The sequence below is a fragment of the Narcine bancroftii genome, chromosome 12, assembly GCF_036971445.1.
Source record: "Narcine bancroftii isolate sNarBan1 chromosome 12, sNarBan1.hap1, whole genome shotgun sequence".
In the NCBI taxonomy this organism is placed as follows: domain Eukaryota; kingdom Metazoa; phylum Chordata; class Chondrichthyes; order Torpediniformes; family Narcinidae; genus Narcine; species Narcine bancroftii.
This window is the reverse complement of record NC_091480.1, coordinates 100,792,843-100,811,010: the sequence shown is the minus strand read 5'-3', so window position 1 is coordinate 100,811,010 and position 18,168 is coordinate 100,792,843. Positions and strand designations below refer to the sequence as shown.

Genomic DNA, 18,168 nt, shown 5'->3' with positions numbered 1-18,168 from the left:
AGTCTGAATGTTTATTTCTGAAAAGTGAGCAATCTTGAGAAGAACTGATGTTTATTAAATGAAAAAAAAAGATCTTTGTACTGTAAAACCCCTGGTATCCGGCACCTATGTGGATTGGTAGATGTCGTCTAAAGGAATTTCACACAGTTGCTTGGGGTTGCATGTTGTGTGAATGGTGAACTAACAGTGAGGCACAAATTTTAAACTTCTGTACTTTTTACCTGTTTATTTTCCGTGACTTTTTTGCCAGTTGCTTGAAATCCAGATAACAGGTTTTACTGTATTTGTAAACTAAGTGAGATCAGTGGATTCTATAACCACACAAAGGTGCTCTGTAAAGTCTACAAACTGATACTTGTTTGAAGAGATGTTTAAACTTCCTTAGAATCCCATATCCCTTTAAAATATTCCTGTTCATGTACCTGTCTAAATGTCATTTGAATGTTCCCGCCTCTGCCAGCTTGTCCAAAAATCCACCGAATCTTAGTTCTCGAATACTCTGCAGGGCCTGACCACTGTGCCCTGGTTTAAAATCCCACTTGACTGAGTTAAACTCCATCTGCCATTCCTTGACCCACTTTCCCTGTTCGTCTTGATCCTATTGTAATCTCAATTAACCTTCTTCACTGAACTGAACATATTGTCATCAATTTTAGTGTCCCCCACAAATTTAAGATTCAATTTATTGTAATAAAGACTTCAATATTACATGGAATTTGTTTTGTCTGCTGTGAGGTTGACCATTGGCAGAAATTGCCTGAAGCACCTCTTATGGTCAGAAAGAGAGAGAGAGAAGCAAAATAGAATGTCTCCCCCACCCGCCGAGAGTCAACGAGTGTTCATGGATTAACCTCCAGTGCTCCCACAGCCTCACTAAACGTGCTCACGGCTTTGGAGACACACAGGAGAGGGCATACATGGAATCTGCTGGAGAACTCAGCGGGACAGTGGGATGTGGTTGGAACGCTTCATCAAGGACGTAACACCATCCTCCAGTCGTCCAGCATCTCTCCCCTGCTCACCAATGGTACAAATCTCTGCCATTTCTTCCCTGATTCCTGCCCTGACCCAGGACCCAGTTGGTCAGGTCCCAGAGATATATTGACCATTGTGGTGAAAGGCAGGACTGGCTCAAGTTAAAGTTGGCCCAAGGCCATTTTGGAGCAATTCAATAGGAACTTGGTGGTTCCCTCCCCTCCACACAGTCATGATGGAGAGGTCGACCATTTCTCTCCTCTGGCAGGTTGTGCAGGTACTGTGGTAGCTGGTGTTCCTTGGTGGTCTGATCTCAGAAGCGGAGCAGGCTCAGGACTGGTCAGTACTTGAAGGGGAGACGCTAGAAACACCAGGTGCTGTAGGTTTCTGTAAGGGGCGCAGGACGAGGTGACAAATCTCTGTCTGCCTTGGAGAAGATAAAAGTTAAGAGAATTTCATGTATGTTACATTCTAAATGAACTATTATGTGACAATAATGTTCGTTGTTTCAGGACTGGTTAATTTTATCTTGAGACCTTCATTTGTCCAATTAGTAAATGGATTGAATTTTATTTTCCTGTAGTGGCCCTGAATTTTCAGAAGCCAGGAACAGAGATGGACCTGAACAAAGGGAAGTTCCGACAGAACGGTCGATGTGGTTACATCCTGAAGCCAAGCTTCATGAGAAACAGATCGAATCTAATTAACCCATTGCGCCCACGAGCAGGAGCAGGCCTCTCTAAGACCCAGCTGATTATTGATGTAAACTTAATTGCATTTTGGTTTCCTCAAAGCTACCGTTGACCCAAATTAAAATCTTGGAGAAGTCCAACTGGCAAACATGAGCAAGAGGAGACTTTGGTGCCCCAACGCCGAAATGCCTCCTTACCTCAGGACCAATCTGTTGTGGGAAATCATGTGACAGTCACTTTCCCCACTGTCATCATGCGGTGTTGGCTGATGAATCCATCCCTGCCCTAATCTTTGTGCCCAAGTTGTGTTCACATACGGTGGACTGTGTATGATTGGCAGTGAAGCGATTTCAGGATCTGAGGAGGAAAATGAAAAGGATTCTGTTCCCACAGGGATGCAGGAGTGGGGGACCTATACAGGTGTGGAAGGGTAGGTCAAGAAAGCAAACACAATGCTGGACAGAGAGCAGAACACCAAGGACATCATTGAACTTTTCTAAAACATAGTTGTGCCTCATCACTGAGCAAAGTGAAGCCTTTGAGGGGTCCAGGAAAGAATTTCCAGAGCGGTTCCTGGGACCACTGTTCCAAGGACAGGCTGCATGACCTGGACAAGGCTGAGCAGAGATTTGATATAGATTTATACCAAATTATGGGGTGTGGATAGAGGAGAAGAGTGGGAGGTTGTTCAAGGATTAGAGGTCACAAGTGCTGAGCTCCCCACTGGCAATGATGAGACCAGGTGGCGTAGTGGATAAATGGAGGAAGGGTCAATGGGCTGCTGTGGTAGAGGGCTAGCATGGGCATGATAGGATGACTGGCTGTCATCTGCATTGAGACCATTCTCTGATCCCTTTCAGGTTATCACAGCTCAGCAGCTCCCAAAAGTGAACAAAGACAAAAAGAATTCCATCGTGGATCCCCTGGTGCGTGTAGAAGTGCATGGGGTTCCTGATGATAACGCCACAAGAAGGACAAGGCACGTTGCCAACAACGGTAGGACGATGTGTACTACACTGCTCCGGTGGGGGGTGGGGGAACCTGTCACAGGTGCACCTGTGGGCCCATAGTGAATTCTGCAGACGGAACGGGAGTCCTGGGATGTCTGCATATCCAGAGGATCAGCGCATCACAAAATAGAACCCGAATAATCCCCGGAATCCCATCTCCAGGAGGAGACATTCAGAAAATACAGTGGGCATCCGACAGAACTGGGCTGGTAGTTGAGCGGGTAGTTTGGCTGGTAGTCTAGTCGGTAGTTCAGCTGGCAGTTTAGCTGGTAGTCTGGCTGGTAGTCATTTAGCTGGTAGTTCGGCTGGTAGTCTAGTTGGTAGTTTAGCTGGTAGTTGTTTGGCTGGTAGTCTAGTTAGTAGTTTAGCTGGTATTCTAGTTAGTAGTTGGGCTGGTAGTTTAGTTGGTAGTTCAGCTGGTAGTTGTTTACCTGGTAGTTCGGCAGGTAGTTCAACTGGTAGTCTGGCTGGTAGTTCAGCTGGTAGTTTAGTTGGTAATTTAGCTGGTAGTTCAGCTGGTAGTTTAGCTGGTAGTCTAGTTGGTAGTTTAGTTGATAGTTCGGTTGGTAGTTTAGTTGGTAGTCTAGCTGTTAGTTTAGCTGGTTGTCTAGGTGGTAGTCTAGTTGGTAGTTTAGCTTGTGGTTCGATTGGTAGTTTAGTTGGTAGTTCGGTTGGTAGTTTAGATGGTAGTCTAGCTGAGAGTTTAGCTGGTAGTTTAGTTGGTAGTCTCCCCACCATATTCGTATATCTAGAGGCTTCAAACACTACAGTTGTTTTCATCATTATACCTAACAGCCCGTTCCAGGCACCCACCACTCTTTGTGTGAAATATTTGCCCCCCATTTCTTCTATAAACTTTCTCCCCCACATTAAACTCGCTTGTTCTCGAGAAGCTGGCATTTTACCCTGTGAAAAAGACCCTATCAGTGGCCTTTGAAGAAGAGCATTGTGGAGACCCCAGTTGTCTGAGTCAGGGAGATTTGCGGTTAGGCCCTTTCGGTGAACTTGTCCATGACTACCATGTTGTCCATCTAAGCGAATCTCTCAAAATCTTTCCTCTCCATGTACCTCTCCACATACCTTTTAAATGTTGCACAGTTGCTGGGATGTTTAGCTGAAGTTGTATAAGATATTGGTGAGACCAACTTTGGAGTATATGTAGTCCATGTCTAGATCTGGGCCTTCGGTAGCCACTGAGGGAGTCACCAACCTGAACCAGTCCTTGCCTCTCAGATCATTGAACACCAATGATGTGATGTGCTCGCCTCACCCAACGCTGCAGACTCCGTGCTCCTGGAGTCCCGGATCCCAGTGTCTCGGCTCCCAGTGTCCTCGCTCCTGAAGTCCATGCTCCCAGAGTTCGTGCTCCCAGTGTCCTGGCTCCCAGAGTCCATGCTCCCATGGTCCCGGCTCCCACAGTCCCTGCTCCCATGGTCCCAGCTCCCGCAGTCCATGCTCCTGGAATCCCAGCTCCTGCAGTCCGTGCTCCTGGAGTCCCGGCTCCTGGTATCTCAGCTCCTGGAGTCCTGGCTCCCGCAGTTTGTGCTCCCAGAGTGGACCTTGTTCCCCTGGCTGTGGGTGAGACCTCAGGCACTGAGAGAGAGTGGTTGGTCATGTAAACTGGTGATGTTTTAGAGTTCAGCCGTTCTTGGTGACCATGTTCTTTGTGGGAGTTGCAGGCTTTAACCCAGTGTGGAACGAGTCACTGCGGTTCACTGTCACCGTTCCTGAGCTGGCTCTCATCCGCTTCGTGGTTGAGGATTACGACTCATCTTCCAGCAATGATTTCATCGGGCAGTTCACGCTCCCCTTCTCCAGCATGAAGGAAGGTGAGTAACACAGACCCATACACCTGACCCCACCCCCTCTCACCCCCACCCTCAATGCTGGGTCTGTGTTTACTGGGCCTCATCTGGGGGCGGGTTTGCTCTCAGTGCCCTGGTAAGAACATTGTGTGGGCCTGTCAGGAGGTGGTGTTTAGGCCTTAGCTGCCCCAGGCATGGCACTCCTCTACACAAAGTTTGTGTTCATCTCACTCTACGTGTACAATCAGGCAGTGTCCTCAGGAGTAAAACACGACTGCCTGCAGACCCTGTGGTTGAAGTAGACATGATGCTGGAGAAACCCAGCAGGTCAAACAGTGTCCTTTATAGAGCAAAAGTAAAGGTACAGAACCAGCGTTTCAGGGTTGAGCCCTGCATCAGGGTTTGGGAAAGTGACGGCAGGTGCCCGACATGGCTGAGTTTCTCCAACTTTGTGTTTTTACAGTGTTTCTAGAGACTTCATTTCCATGCCCAGGGTTCACTGCACACAGAGCCCTTGGGGATGCCTCTGTTAGCCTGTGTAGTGGAGCACCCGACGTTAGATGATAAACCGCAAGGTTAGGCCAACGAGCTCCCTATAAAGAGAGCCAGTGTGAGATAAGCTTCAACCCCACAGGCATCACCGATACCCGTCCCCTCCCTGCTACTTCCCTCACATCAACCTTGCCTCGCACTGCCCTTCTCCTTAGCCAGACCCTCTGCTGTTTGGTTTCTGCCCCCTTCTCTCTGTCCCATGCCAGGCCCTTTGCCCCTGACCTAGTCTCCCATCACCCAAGGCATTGCACCTAGCCCACAGCCCGTCTCCCCTGCTGATGGTGCTTCTGTTTTGTGTTTGTAGGTTACCGGCACGTCCACCTGCTGAGCAGAGATGCAGCCCCCCTCTCACCCGCCACCCTCTTCATTCGGGTCAGGATGAAGCGTGTGTAGTGTGGATCATGGAGAAGATACAGAGACACATACATACTGCTGGGGGCATGACGTTGTGTAACCTACATCTTTAGCCATGACCCCCCTCCCCCCCAACGTGGATAACACTGCTGCTCCACAGCCACTGCAGCCCACCCACCCCCCTCAGCACCAAGCCCACACTGACTGCAGGCCGCCGGGAGAGGCAGACAAGTTTCACCTTCAATGAGGCCTCACCCAAACGTGACTTGCATCTGAAACCTGCAGAGACCTGCTCCTTAATCCTGGAACATCCGGCAGGGATATGGTCATCTCCGAGCTGGGATTGTGGCCACGTCTCGCAATGTGTTCTGGATTCACGCAGAGACCCCAGGTTCAGTCACATCTGAAGCACCGCACACTACATTGGTGGCTGGAACACAGGCCAAGTGACCACAGGATGTTGTACATAAAGCAAGCTGGATGTTCACAATGCCTTGTGATGTGTCTGTCACCTCTCATCCTTCACCACCGGGCAATCAATGTCCAGCAGCCCCCTCCCCACCGTCAGCCACCTCCCCCTGTCAGCCAACTCCCCCATCACCCACCTCCCCCTTCACCCATCTCCCCGTCACTTACCCCCCCCCTGTCAACATCCTCCCACATTACCCACCTCCCCGTCATCCATCTCCCCGTCACCTACCCCCCTGTAAACACCCTCCCATCACACCCTCCCCATCACCCACCTTCCTCTGTCACCCACCTCCCCGTCACCCACCTCCCCGTCACCCACCCATCTGTCACCGTCATCCCTCCCCCGTCATCCCTCCCCCGTCAACACCTCCCCATCACCCACCTCCCCGTCATCCCATGTCACCCTCCTCCCCGTCAACAGCCTCATCCCATCATCCCCCTCACTGTCACCCGTCCCTCTTCCCATCACCTGCCCCCGTGCCCCCCCCTTATGCCCTATCACGCCACTCCCCTCTCTCATTATCTCCTCTCCCGTCACCCCCCTCTTGCCCCATCACCTCCCCCCTGCTCCGTCACCCGCCCGTCCTAGATAGTGGTGTAAGGATAGCCTGACTCACCCAGGCCCCGGGCACTGCCTGTGGGTCTGCCTTGTTTTTATGGATTTCTGGCATTGCATCTGCGCCCTGAGTTTCAGTGGACAAGGAGATCTCTCTGTCCCCACGTTGTCTCGATCTGGAACTCTGGGCATTCGCTTGTGAACTCAAAGTTTAATTTGTACCCCAACACCACTCAGCATCCCACCCATGATCAACCTCTGGTCGATGATTCTCCCTGTTCCCACTGACCTGCATGCAGACCATACCCCTCTCATCCATGGACCTGTCCAAAGGTTAAAATTGAGCCCACATTCACTACTTCAGCTGGCAGCTTGTTCCACACTCCCAAACTCTGTGAAGAAGTTCGCCCTAGATTTTTACCCTTTCACCCTTAACCCATGCCCTCTGGTTTGTATCTCACCTACCCTCAGTGGAAATGGCCTATCTACATTTACTCTATCTATCCCCCTCATAATTTTAAATACCTCAATCAAATCTCCCCTCATTATTCTATACTTCAGGTAATAAAGTCCTAATCTGGTTAACTTTTCCCTGAAACCCAATTCCTGAAGGCTGGGCAACATCTTCTCTGCACTTTTTCTATCTTATTGATATCTTTCTTGTAGTTCGGTGACCAAAACTGCACACAATTCCCCAAAATTGGCCTCACCAATGTCTTAAACAATTTTATCATAACATCCCAAGTCATGTACTCCACTCTTTGATTTATGAAGGCCAATATGCCAAAAGCTCTTTAGAACCCCCATCCGCCACTTAAGGAAATTATCTATCTCTATTCCCAGATCCCTGTTCCCCTTCAGAACTGCCTCAGTGTCTGACCATTTACCGTTTACGTCCTTTCTTGGCTTTTCCTTCCAAAGTGCAATACCTCACACTCGTCTGCATTAAATTCCATCTGCCATTTTCAGCTTATTTTTTCAGCTGGTCTAGATCCCTCAACAAGCTTTCAAAACCTTCCTTGCTGTTCATACCACCTCCAAGGTTAGTGTCATCTGTAAACTTGCTGATCCAATTTACCACATTATCATCCACATCATTGATGTAGATTCAAACAACAATGGTCCCAGTTAATTCCAAGTAAACAATTCAGGCCAAAATCCTGTCCCATAATTAAACCAGCAAATCGCAGAAAAAAATATTGAGGGTGGAAATTTATAAAGTTGGAATCATGAACTTTCTTACCATGAGGTTCTTGGTCACTCGTGACCCAGCAAGAACTTATGAGATCTGTTGCAATGATCAGGATCAGATAAGACCACAGCCTCCCAAAATGAAAATCCCTCAGCACTGCCCCTGACACAAAAATCCCTCAGCACCGACCCCAACACACAAATCCCTCAGCACTGCTCTTCCGACAGTGTTGGGAGCTGAGTTGGTGTGAACTTTGTACAGTGTGTCCAAAAAAGCCTTCTCCAGTCACGTGGACAGGCCAACTGGGGAACAGGCAATATTGGACCCTGTGCTGGAGAATGAAGCTGGTTGGGTAACTGAGGGATGGACAGGGTACCTTGGCACAAGTAACCACAATTCCATCAACTTTAACATGATCATGGAAAATGATGACACTGCCTTCAACTTAAAATCCTCAATTAGATTTTAGAGGGCAGTTTCTCAGTGGAGAAACATGACCAGGGGAATGTCTCAGAGTTCAGATCTGGGACTCTTGCTTTTTGTAATACATCAACGAGTTGGACAAGGATGTTTGTGGCAACGTAAATTTGCTGATGACGCAAACATTAGTGCCAGGGTGGACAGTGAAGTAAATTTACATGGGGATCTAGGTTGGGAGGGGAACCGTCTGGGGATCTAGGTTGAGTGGGGAACTGGCTGGGGATCTCAGTCGGGTGGGGAACTGTCCAGGTGTCTAGATCAGGTGGGGAACTGGCTGGGATCTAGGTCGGGTGGGGAACTGGCTGGGGATCTAGGTCGGGTGAGGAACTGGCTAGGGTCTAGGTCAGGTGGGAAACTGGCTGTGGCCGGATATCAAATAACATTGAGACAAAACACAGAAAGGAAACTGGGAATCCATTGGTGTGGTGCCAAAGGAGCAGATCTTGGAGGAAGGGGTGGGGGCAGAGCCTACACCAATGGACTTGGAGACAGCTTCAGGATCTCAGGAATAAATATTTCCTGTGATTTAACCGAGACCAACCATGTCAACGTGTCTGTCAAGTCAGCACCTCCACACCTCCACACTCTTGGATGTCCGTAGACATTTGAAATGGCCATCAACAACTTCTCCAGGTGCCCCATCAAGATCTGACTTACTGGATGCATCAAGTCAAGGGGCTGCTCAGGATAGGAAGCTCTCCTCTCCATGGGTCCATCCACATCTCTGATGCCTCAGAACCTACTGCAGGACCCATCAAACCCCTGACTCCCTCATCCTCCATCCCCTCCCCCTCTACCTCAACTCCCTCCTCCTCATTCTCCCCTCACCCCTCCACCTCGTGTCCGATCACCTCCCTCCCTTGTCACCCCTCCGAACGCACCCACCCACAAATGCCGGGCGACTCCATCTTCCACCACCAGGGGTCGCTGTGCCGAGAGGAGCCGTTGCACTGAGAGGCTTGGCCGCTTGGGGTCGCTGCGCCGGGAGGGTCGGCGGGCGCGATGGCGGAGGCCGGGGAGGCCCCTGTTTGCAGCTTCGTGTTTAAAAAATCCAGGAAAAAACTCACAGGAAGGAAACGGAGGGAGATCGGGGGGACAGGTAATGGGGGCAGGGCGGAGGGAGCGGTCCCAGTGGAGGGAGGGAGGGAGGGAGCGGCCCCGGTGGAGGGAGGGAGCGGCCCCGGTGGAGGGAGGGAGCGGCCCCGGTGGAGGGAGGGAGGGAGGGAGCGGCCCCAGTGGAGGGAGGGAGGGAGCGGCCCCAGTGGAGGGAGGGAGGGAGGGAGGGAGCGAGCGGCCCCAGTGGAGGGAGGGAGGGAGGGAGGGAGGGAGGGAGCGAGCGGCCCCAGTGGAGGGAGGGAGGGAGGGAGGGAGGGAGGGAGGGAGCGGCCCCAGTGGAGGGAGGGAGGGAGCGGCCCCAGTGGAGGGAGGGAGGGAGGGAGCGGCCCCAGTGGAGGGAGGGAGCGGCCCCAGTGGAGGGAGGGAGCGGCCCCAGTGGAGGGAGGGAGCGGCCCCAGTGGAGGGAGGGAGGGAAGGGGGCCCCAGTGGAGGGAGGGAGGGAAGGGGGCCCCAGTGGAGGGAGGGAGGGAAGGGGGCCCCAGTGGAGGGAGGGAGGGAAGGGGGCCCCAGTGGAGGGAGGGAAGGGGGGCCCGGCAGAGGGTAGGAGGACCACAGTGTTCCTAACCCTAACCCTAATGTTTGCCATCACATCGACTCATGTCTGGTATTGTCGAGAGTGAAGTCGGTCGCCACAGATGGCAGCAGGATCTGGATTAGTTGGGCAGAGGGATGGGTTTGAGGTTTAACATGGATTGGACCAAGATAGGGGGGAGTTTTGTAAAACAAAGAGATCTATGAGCTCAAGTTCATAGTAGCTTGAAAGTGGTGTCACAAATAGATCAGACGATCAAGGCTTCGGCACAATGGCCTTCATTAGTCAGGGCATTGAGTACAGAAATGGGAGGTCATGCTGCAGTAGTATAAGACCTTGGTGAGGCCCCATTTGGAGTACTGCATTCAGTTCTGGTCACCATGCTGCAGGAATAGATCGGGTGAATGCAGAGAGTCCTTTCCCAGAGTAGGGGAGTCAGTAACCAGAGGACTTGGGTTTCAGTGAGGGGGAGGGAAGGAGAAGAGAGATTTAATTGGAACCCAAGGGGGTAACTGTTTTATTGTGGTTGATGTAAGGACTGGGGTGCCGGAGGAGGTGCTTGCACCAGGTGTGATTATGAAAATTTAAAACAATTTGGACACCTGGTTTAGAGGTGAAACAGGCAGGTGGGATGAATGTGGATGGGACACTTTGGTCATTGTGGGCAAGAAGGGCAAGTTTCTCGCCGAATGACATTAAAAAGGGGGACTTCAGTGTTCAAGGCCAGCAGTACAAGCAGAGAAGATGACGTGTGGGATGCTTGGCCTCGTGAACCGGGCTATAGAATGTCAGAGCAGAGAGTGTTGAACCATTCATAGGCCATGGCCAGTGATCACATAGTAAATAGTAAGACATGATTATTCCAGATAGAGTGCAGTGGAGATTCCCCAGGACATTGCCTGGAGTGAGCTGTTTTAGAACTGGACTAGGCTGGGTTTGTTTAAGAGCAGAGAAACCAAGAGGAGACCTGATGGAAAATATCTCTCCGTCGAGACCTCTGCTTTATCGTCAAAGAGCATTTAGAGAGAAATTAAAGAGATTATTTTTTCAATGGAATCTAAAGATGCCTCCCAAATCTGGGCAAGCCTTTGAATTGCTAAGACAGAAGGACATGGAGCAAATGGGACAGGGTTTGGCAAAGTGGCCAGAGGCTCCAGTGAGTACTTGGAATTGGTGGGAAGATCAGAAGGTGGAAGCTAATGGCAGCAGAATGTTCTGGATCGTTGGCCTCTGTCAGACCTAATGATCCTGAAATTTCTTTGTGACTATTGTCCTTCAGAGTTGTTCTCATACTGACATCCCTCGTCATTTTGAGTCAAAGCTGGGTTCACTTTCCGCTGTGGGTATTGCGGTACTGAGTGGGTTCCCGTTCTGTTTCACAGAGAGCAGTGGCGATGATGATGGCAACACTGTGGTGCGGAGAGAAAAAAGAAAGGCTGTGCCAAACCCCATGATTCAGAAGGTTGGTGAGAGTGCGGAGTCAGATGGTGGAAAGGTGCAGGTGACAAGGAAAGTAATTTGTTGTGGGGACAAATTGGCCATTTGGTCAGGAAGAAGAAAGAAGCACATTTTCTCAACGGTGGGGGAATTGCTGAGCTGTGAGTTATAGACGGATCTGCACACCTTGGGGCCAGGTTCACCAAAGACCACCGTGCAGATACAGCAGGAGGTCAGGGAAGGCTCAAGCAAATCTAGTGTCTGCTCAAGGGGAAGTGAACTAGGAGTAGTGAGATCAGGGGATTGGTGAGACCATATCTGGAGTGGAAGGGTATATTGGAAACTGCTCAGTGAAAGTTTGCTGGGCCTATGCTGACTGGGCTTTGGGTCACAAGTGAACAAAGCAGGAGTTGGTCACCCAGCCTCCATTCTGATTGCGGCTGCAAAGCCCCAGGCCTCAACTCCTCTGTGTGAGACCTTAGAGCCCCAGGCCTCAACTCTGTGTGAGACCTTCAGAGCCTCAGGTCTCAACTCTGTGTGAGACCCTCAGAGCCCCAGGTCTCAACTCTGTGTGAGACCCTCATAACCTTCAATTGCCTAATCTTTAAAAAAATACATCTCTGAAAATTTGTGTGCAATTCTGGTCACCCCCATTGCAAGAAAAGATGTGGGGGTTTTGAAAGAGATTTATCAGGATGTGTCCTGGTTTAGAGGGTATGAGCTATGGGAAGAAGCTGTTATCTTGGGTTCCATTGTTTTCTCTGAAGTGTCAGAGATTGAGGGGAGACCTGATAAAAGATTATAAAATTATGAGAGGCATCGAAAGGGTGAATAGTCTGAATCTTTTCCCCAGGGTATAAATGCAGCACATCAGAGAACATGCATTTGAGGTGAGAGAGGAAAAGTTATTTTCTATACAGAGAAGGGTGAGTGCTGGAGTCTGCTGGGAGGAGTAGTGGAAGGAGACACATGCAGGTATTTAAGAGGCTTCCAAATAGACACATGAATATGAAGGAATTTGGATTACATGCAAGAAAAAGGATGGCATGGTTGGCACAACGCTGTTAAAGTAACCGGGACTGCAGTTTGAATCCCGCCCTGTCTGTAAGGAGTTTGCACGTTCTCCTCGTGTCTGTGTGGGTTTCCTCTGGGTGCTCCAGTTCCTCCCACTCTTCAAAACGTACCATAGGTTGTAGGTCAATCAGGTGGAGTTGGGTGGTACGGGCTTGTGGCCTGGAAGGGCCTGTTACCATGTTGTACGTCTAAAATTTAAAAAGAGAGAGGTCGTTTAATCTGGCACTATGTTCACTGCAGATGTGGACTGAGGGCCTGTTTTTGTGCTTTGCTGTTGTGTGTTCTATGTAGAGTACCAACACCAGATGTTTTTTAATGAGCTCTTCCCACAACTCTCTGCTGTACAGATTTCGAGTTCATCCCTGCCCTTCGTGAGAAGTAATTTGTAGATAAATTGGATAGTTATATGGATGAGAGAGGACTGGAGGGTTATGGATTGGGTGCAGGTCAATGGGACTAGCGGAAAAGTATTTCAGCACAGATAAAAGGGCCAAATGGCTTGATTTCTGTGCTGTAGTGTTCTATATGAGTTTAAAATGTTCCTTACCTTGAATCCATATCCTGTTATTCAAGACTCCCCTCTTGAGAAAACATCTCGATATCTACCCTACCTTAGGATCTTAAATGCTTCAATAGATTATCCCTCATTCTTCTAAGTTGCAAAGAATACAATCCCAAACTTTTTTGAGAGGACAAAAGTCTCTTCCGAGGAATCAGCCTGGTGAATCTCCTTTTGGCTGCCTCCTAAGCTGCTTTCATGGTTAAGAGGGACTGAACTGTGCAGAAGAAAAGGAAGGAAGGTTGATTCTCAAGAAGTTTGGTCAGACTAGGCTTGAATCAGAGAAATTCCTGTGAGCTCTTGGGAGAATCTCAAACTCACAATCACTATAAAAATAAGGGTCATGCATTCAACGAGAGAAGAGGTGAACTTTATTTTCTCAGTGAGTCGTTTATGTCCCTCAAAATGTGGTGGAGGCAGAGGCTTTAAATATTTTTAAGAAAGAGACGGATCATTTGTGGTCATGTTAAACATTGATCAGAGCAGATTGCCTCCTGAATGGAATATTTGTGGGACGATTTTTGGAGGATGAGGAGAGAATCTTGCGGAGACTTAGAAAATTATGGAAGGAATAAATGAGATAGAAACCCAGGAGGTTGTTTCCAGAGGCAGGTACGACAAGAACTAGGAGACATAGCCTCAAGATTAATGGAAATCTATTTAGGACAAATAAGGAAGAACTTCCTCTTCCAGATATTAGAAATTCTCTGTTCAATGAAGCAGCCGAGGCAGTCTTCATAAATATATCTCTAGTTCACGTTTATTATCATGTATAACCAGAGTTTCTCCAGACCACAGTTTACACACACAATACATTTCTTACACTACACATAATAATTGCATATATAAATAAATCAAAACATAATATAAAACAAATAGGAATAAATATCCTTTTTGAATATTTTATTTAAAATTCCATGCATGCACTAACAGTAATTATAATACTACAGTCATAAAACAAATTGATTTCATACATGATGGTTTTCACCCCAACCCAAAAGCCCCTCCCTCCCACCCAACCACCCCCTCTCAAAGAAACAATGTACAAAATTTAAAAATATATTGGTTTAAAAAAAAAGGAAGAGAAAGAAAATAAATCTTTGGATTGCAGAGAGAGATGTCACATCACCAGATCTAACATAAACGTACAGAGGGGAATCCCGCAGGTCTAGAGGATAACAAATTTAATCCCATTATTTGTGTGTACAGGTGCCAAATTTGTAAAAACAAGGTATTTATTTCTTAAATATGAGTGATTTTTTTTCTAACTCAAAGATGTATCCGACTTCCAAGTAAATTGCAATTCATTTCCTTGCTACTGCTAATCATAATTTAACAGATTCTAATTGATAAATGGATAGTTTCCATTTAGGTCTTAAACCTTCAATATTTCCCAATAAAAATAAGTCAGGGCTTTGTGGGAAAGCAATTCCTGTAACTTGTTCTAAAAAGTTATGTAAAGCTGCCCAAAAGGGTCTCACATTGGGACAAGACCACGTTGAATGTCTAAAAGATCCTACATCTTCACCACACCTAAAACATTGATCTGATAAATCTAATTTCAATCTGTTCAACATCTCTGGTGTAAGATATAATTGATGTAACAAATTATATTGAACTAAATCTATATCTAACATTAATAATTTGAGTCATACACAATTTCTCCCGTGCTCGTTCATTATAATATTTAAATCTGATTTCCCACCTTTGTCTACTAAAAAGTCCTGATTTGAAAGTTCCTGCTTGTAATAATGAATATATCAAAGAAGTGAATTTTGTAACAATCCCACTCCTAATAAGAAGTTCTTGTTCAGTACAAGTAGACAGAAACATAGTTGGTCCAAGCTTATCCCTCAAATATGCTCTTAACTGAAAATAGTAAAAAAGGGTATTACAAGGTCTCGCAGATTTGTTTCTCACATGACATTAATTGTCCTCTTTCATAACAATCTTCAAATTAACGATCTCTTTATGAAACCACATAGTCAAGAATTGATTATCTCTTGAAAAAGCCAAAAGAGGGTTAATCAATGGCATTTTAGGTGATAAAGATCCTCCACCAATATCCTGATTTATTTTATTCCAGACCTGAAATTCTTCTGCTTCCTTCTCTCCTATTTTGTTCAGTTTCTATATTAATCCATCCTGATTCTTTTTATTTTCAAAAAAAGAAGCAAAAAGTATCTTCTGTGCCGCTCGATTAAAAATTTCCGAAATTAGGAAGCTGTAAACCGCCCAGTTCATACCTCCATGTTAATCTTTCTATAGAAACTCTTGACATTTTACATTTCCAAAGAAATTTCCTTGCATGTTTATTTAATTCTTGAAAAAATGTCTGGAAAAGATATTGTATCCTTGGAAATATGTTCATCTTTATACAACTAGAACTATATATAAATTTATCCACTTTTTTTCAAATCTTCCTCAATCTTTTCAAGTAAAAATAAATAATTCAATTTATATAAATTCTTTAGATTACTATCTATGCGTACTCCTAAATATTTGACCATTTAAACTGCAGATCCCTTTAACATTGAGTATAATTACTGTCAATGTCATAATTTCACTTCCATCCCAATTTATTTTATAACCCGAAACTTTTCCATATTTTTTCCTTATTCTTCCAAATGAACATATAATCTTTGTAAAGATGACTCAGGGATAGTCAAATATATTAAAACATCATCCGCAAATAAACAATTTTTATGTTCCTCTTGACCCATGTATTAATATTCTCAAATAACTTCTGCAATTTCATTAATAGGGGACCCTTAGATACAGGAAACTGTTTGTCAATCTCACAGCCTGCAGGGAGAAGCTATTTCCCAACCTGACAGACCTGATTCTGATGCTCCTGTACCTCCTTCCTGATAGTAGTGGATCAAAGACTGGGTGCTGGATGGTAGGGGCCTCAATAATTATTTGAGCCCTATTTAAACAACATCCAGGTGAATGTCATCCAGGGAAAGCCCACTCAGATATGCTGGATTCGAACCCGGGTCGCTGGCGCTGTAACAGCGTTGCACTAGCCACTACGTTAACCATGCTGCCAAGGATCAAGTTTGGATTAGGTATCACTTAAGGTACAGATTTTAGAATAGGGGAATTGAAGGTCTCTGGGAAAAGGCTGGTAGATGGAGCTGTCCATGGATGGCAAAGCAGGCTCGATGGGTCAGATGGCGAACTCCTGCTTCTGTTTATTGTGAGTAGGACATCCTGGGCACAGAAACAGGCCCTTCGGCCCATCAACCTCCCAACATGTACCAGCATTTAATCTGTAGGGTTCAAATTCTTGGTGCGCTTCACCCCCTGAATAAAAGGAGCCACATTTGTTGTCCGACATTGTACACTCAATATTTAGAAGATGTAATTGAAGCAGACAAACTTTTCACAGGACATGACTGGGTGGATGCAGGGTGACAAGGTTCCTGTACAGGAAGACTGGAACTAGGCGTTGCAGTCATTTGGTTCACCCATTTGTAACAGAGATGTGGAAAAGTGTCTTTGACCAGAGAGCAGTGAATCTTTGGATTTCTCTACCCAGGAAGGCTGTGGAGACACGCGTGATGAGAATGTTCACTGTTCTACACCATCGTCCGGAGAACACTGTTTCGTTGGGTTGTACTGGTACAAACGGATGATAAATAAACTTGAACTCAAGACAGATTAATGGATTTGAGAACAGTGAGGGAATCCAGGGAAATAAGTCAAGCCCAGAAAGGCAATGAGGCGAAAGGTCAGCTACAATCTCATTGAATGGCAGAGTAGGTGCAAGGGCTAAATGGCTGACTCCTGTTTTGAGCTGCATAGTTCTCATGCTCTACCTATTGTACCACCATTTCTCTCAATTGTTGACGCCGTAAGGGAATAACTGCGCCCCATGTTCTCAGAGCGATTTTGTCTTTTGTAGTCCTTGTTTGAAGTTCCACGTGATTAATTTTTACCCCCTTCAAGGCTTAATGTTCTTTCTTGAACTGTGATAACCAAGCTGATACTTAATTTCACATAGTTTTCTTATTTTGTCCAAAAACATAGGCAGTTCCTTTCATTGTGTTGATGTAATTACAAGCTCTCCGAAGAGCCACACTCACATGCATGTCTCCATTAGTGCGAGAACCTCTTGTTTAATGAATCGATTCGAGGTCAATGCTGTCAGGGAAACTGAGGGTGTGTGTGGGTGGGGAAGGGTGTGCATGTGTGCACGTGCTTGCGGATGTGTGGGGACGGATGAGGTTAGGAGTGCGCGTGTGTGTCGGGAGGTCTGGGGATGGGTGGGAGTGTGTGTTTGGATAGATCACGTGCAGGTATGGTTCTGAGCTTATCATTGAACTGTTGACTGGGGAATTGCTGAACATTATGCTCCCTTTATGGTTCTTGGCTGCAAGTTCTTTTTAATTCCATTTGTGTGATCATTCCCAGACTGCAAAGACAACAGGACCAAAAGAACATCACAGTGACACTGACGGCGAAGGACCCGAGCAGATCACCATATCCTACAAATCCACGCGATCGGCGGTGAGGCTCATCATTGGGTCTGGATGACGAGCGTTAGTCATGTGATGTCTGGATGGACACGTAGATTACTCAGATCTCTAACATATCTTCAGAATGTCAGCTCAGTGCTACAGACTAATCAGCGCACGTAACCAGGAGGTTTCCAACTTGCATTGAGTTTTGAGCTGGGAGATGTAAATTTTAATTTAATTTTTAACATTTTAATGATGCAACAGGTTCTTCCAGCCCATGAAACCCATGCTGCCCAAGTAACCTACCAATCCCATCTGTTCCTGCCCAATAGAGAGAATTGGAGGAGCAAATCTGTAGAGAGATGGCAGACTGATGAAGGAAGCAGAACTTCCCAAATATTGACTGGGACTCCCGTACTCGGCTGGATGGCTTGGAGTTTGTGAAATGTGTTCAGGAAAGTTTTCTGAATCAATATGTAGAGGTACAACGAGAGAGGATACAGAACTTGATCTCCTGTTGGGGAACAAGACAGGTCAGGAGATCGAGAAACATGCGGGTGAGCACTTTGGGTCCAAGCTAATTATGGAAAAGGATAAGTCTGGTCCTCCTGTTGGGATTCTAAATTAGAGGAAGGCAAATTTTGTGGAAATGAGAAAGGATCTAGGAAGAGTGGGCTGGGATATATTGGTTTCCAGCTAGGGTGTGTTAAATAAGTGGCTGGCCTTTTAAGTCGAAATCTTGAGAGTGCACAGTTTGCATGTTCCAGTTAGGATTAATGTTAACAGGCAGAGGGATCCCCGGCTTTGAAGGGATATTGGTGATCTAGTTAAGAAGGTATATACCAGGCATAGGCAACAAGGAGCTAGTGAGGTGCTTGAAGAGTTCAGAAAATGCAA

At 46.8% G+C, this 18,168-nt stretch overlaps 2 protein-coding genes across 5 annotated transcripts in view; both read left to right on the top strand.

Moving 5' to 3' along the window:
- The window catches only part of LOC138746800 (1-phosphatidylinositol 4,5-bisphosphate phosphodiesterase delta-3-like), a 48,928-nt gene extending 43,050 nt beyond the window's left edge, over nucleotides 1-5,878 (top strand). For both annotated transcript variants that reach the window (XM_069905259.1, XM_069905258.1), the window contains 4 exons: nucleotides 1,559-1,737; nucleotides 2,528-2,663; nucleotides 4,357-4,506; nucleotides 5,339-5,878. In XM_069905259.1, the coding sequence (XP_069761360.1) occupies nucleotides 1,559-1,737; nucleotides 2,528-2,663; nucleotides 4,357-4,506; nucleotides 5,339-5,427 (554 nt within the window). In that variant the 3' untranslated portion in view covers nucleotides 5,428-5,878. The remainder of the gene's footprint in view (nucleotides 1-1,558; nucleotides 1,738-2,527; nucleotides 2,664-4,356; nucleotides 4,507-5,338) is intronic.
- Nucleotides 5,879-9,049: 3,171 nt separating this feature from the next.
- The window catches only part of rnf113a (ring finger protein 113A), a 32,509-nt gene continuing 23,390 nt past the window's right edge, over nucleotides 9,050-18,168 (top strand). For 2 of the 3 annotated variants that reach the window (XM_069905260.1, XM_069905262.1), the window contains exons 1-3: nucleotides 9,051-9,186; nucleotides 11,118-11,197; nucleotides 17,225-17,320. In XM_069905260.1, the coding sequence (XP_069761361.1) occupies nucleotides 9,090-9,186; nucleotides 11,118-11,197; nucleotides 17,225-17,320 (273 nt within the window). In that variant the 5' untranslated portion in view covers nucleotides 9,051-9,089. Of the gene's footprint in view, nucleotides 9,187-11,117; nucleotides 11,198-17,224; nucleotides 17,321-18,168 lie in introns of all 3 variants that reach the window. The other variant, XM_069905261.1, reaches the window with a different exon arrangement.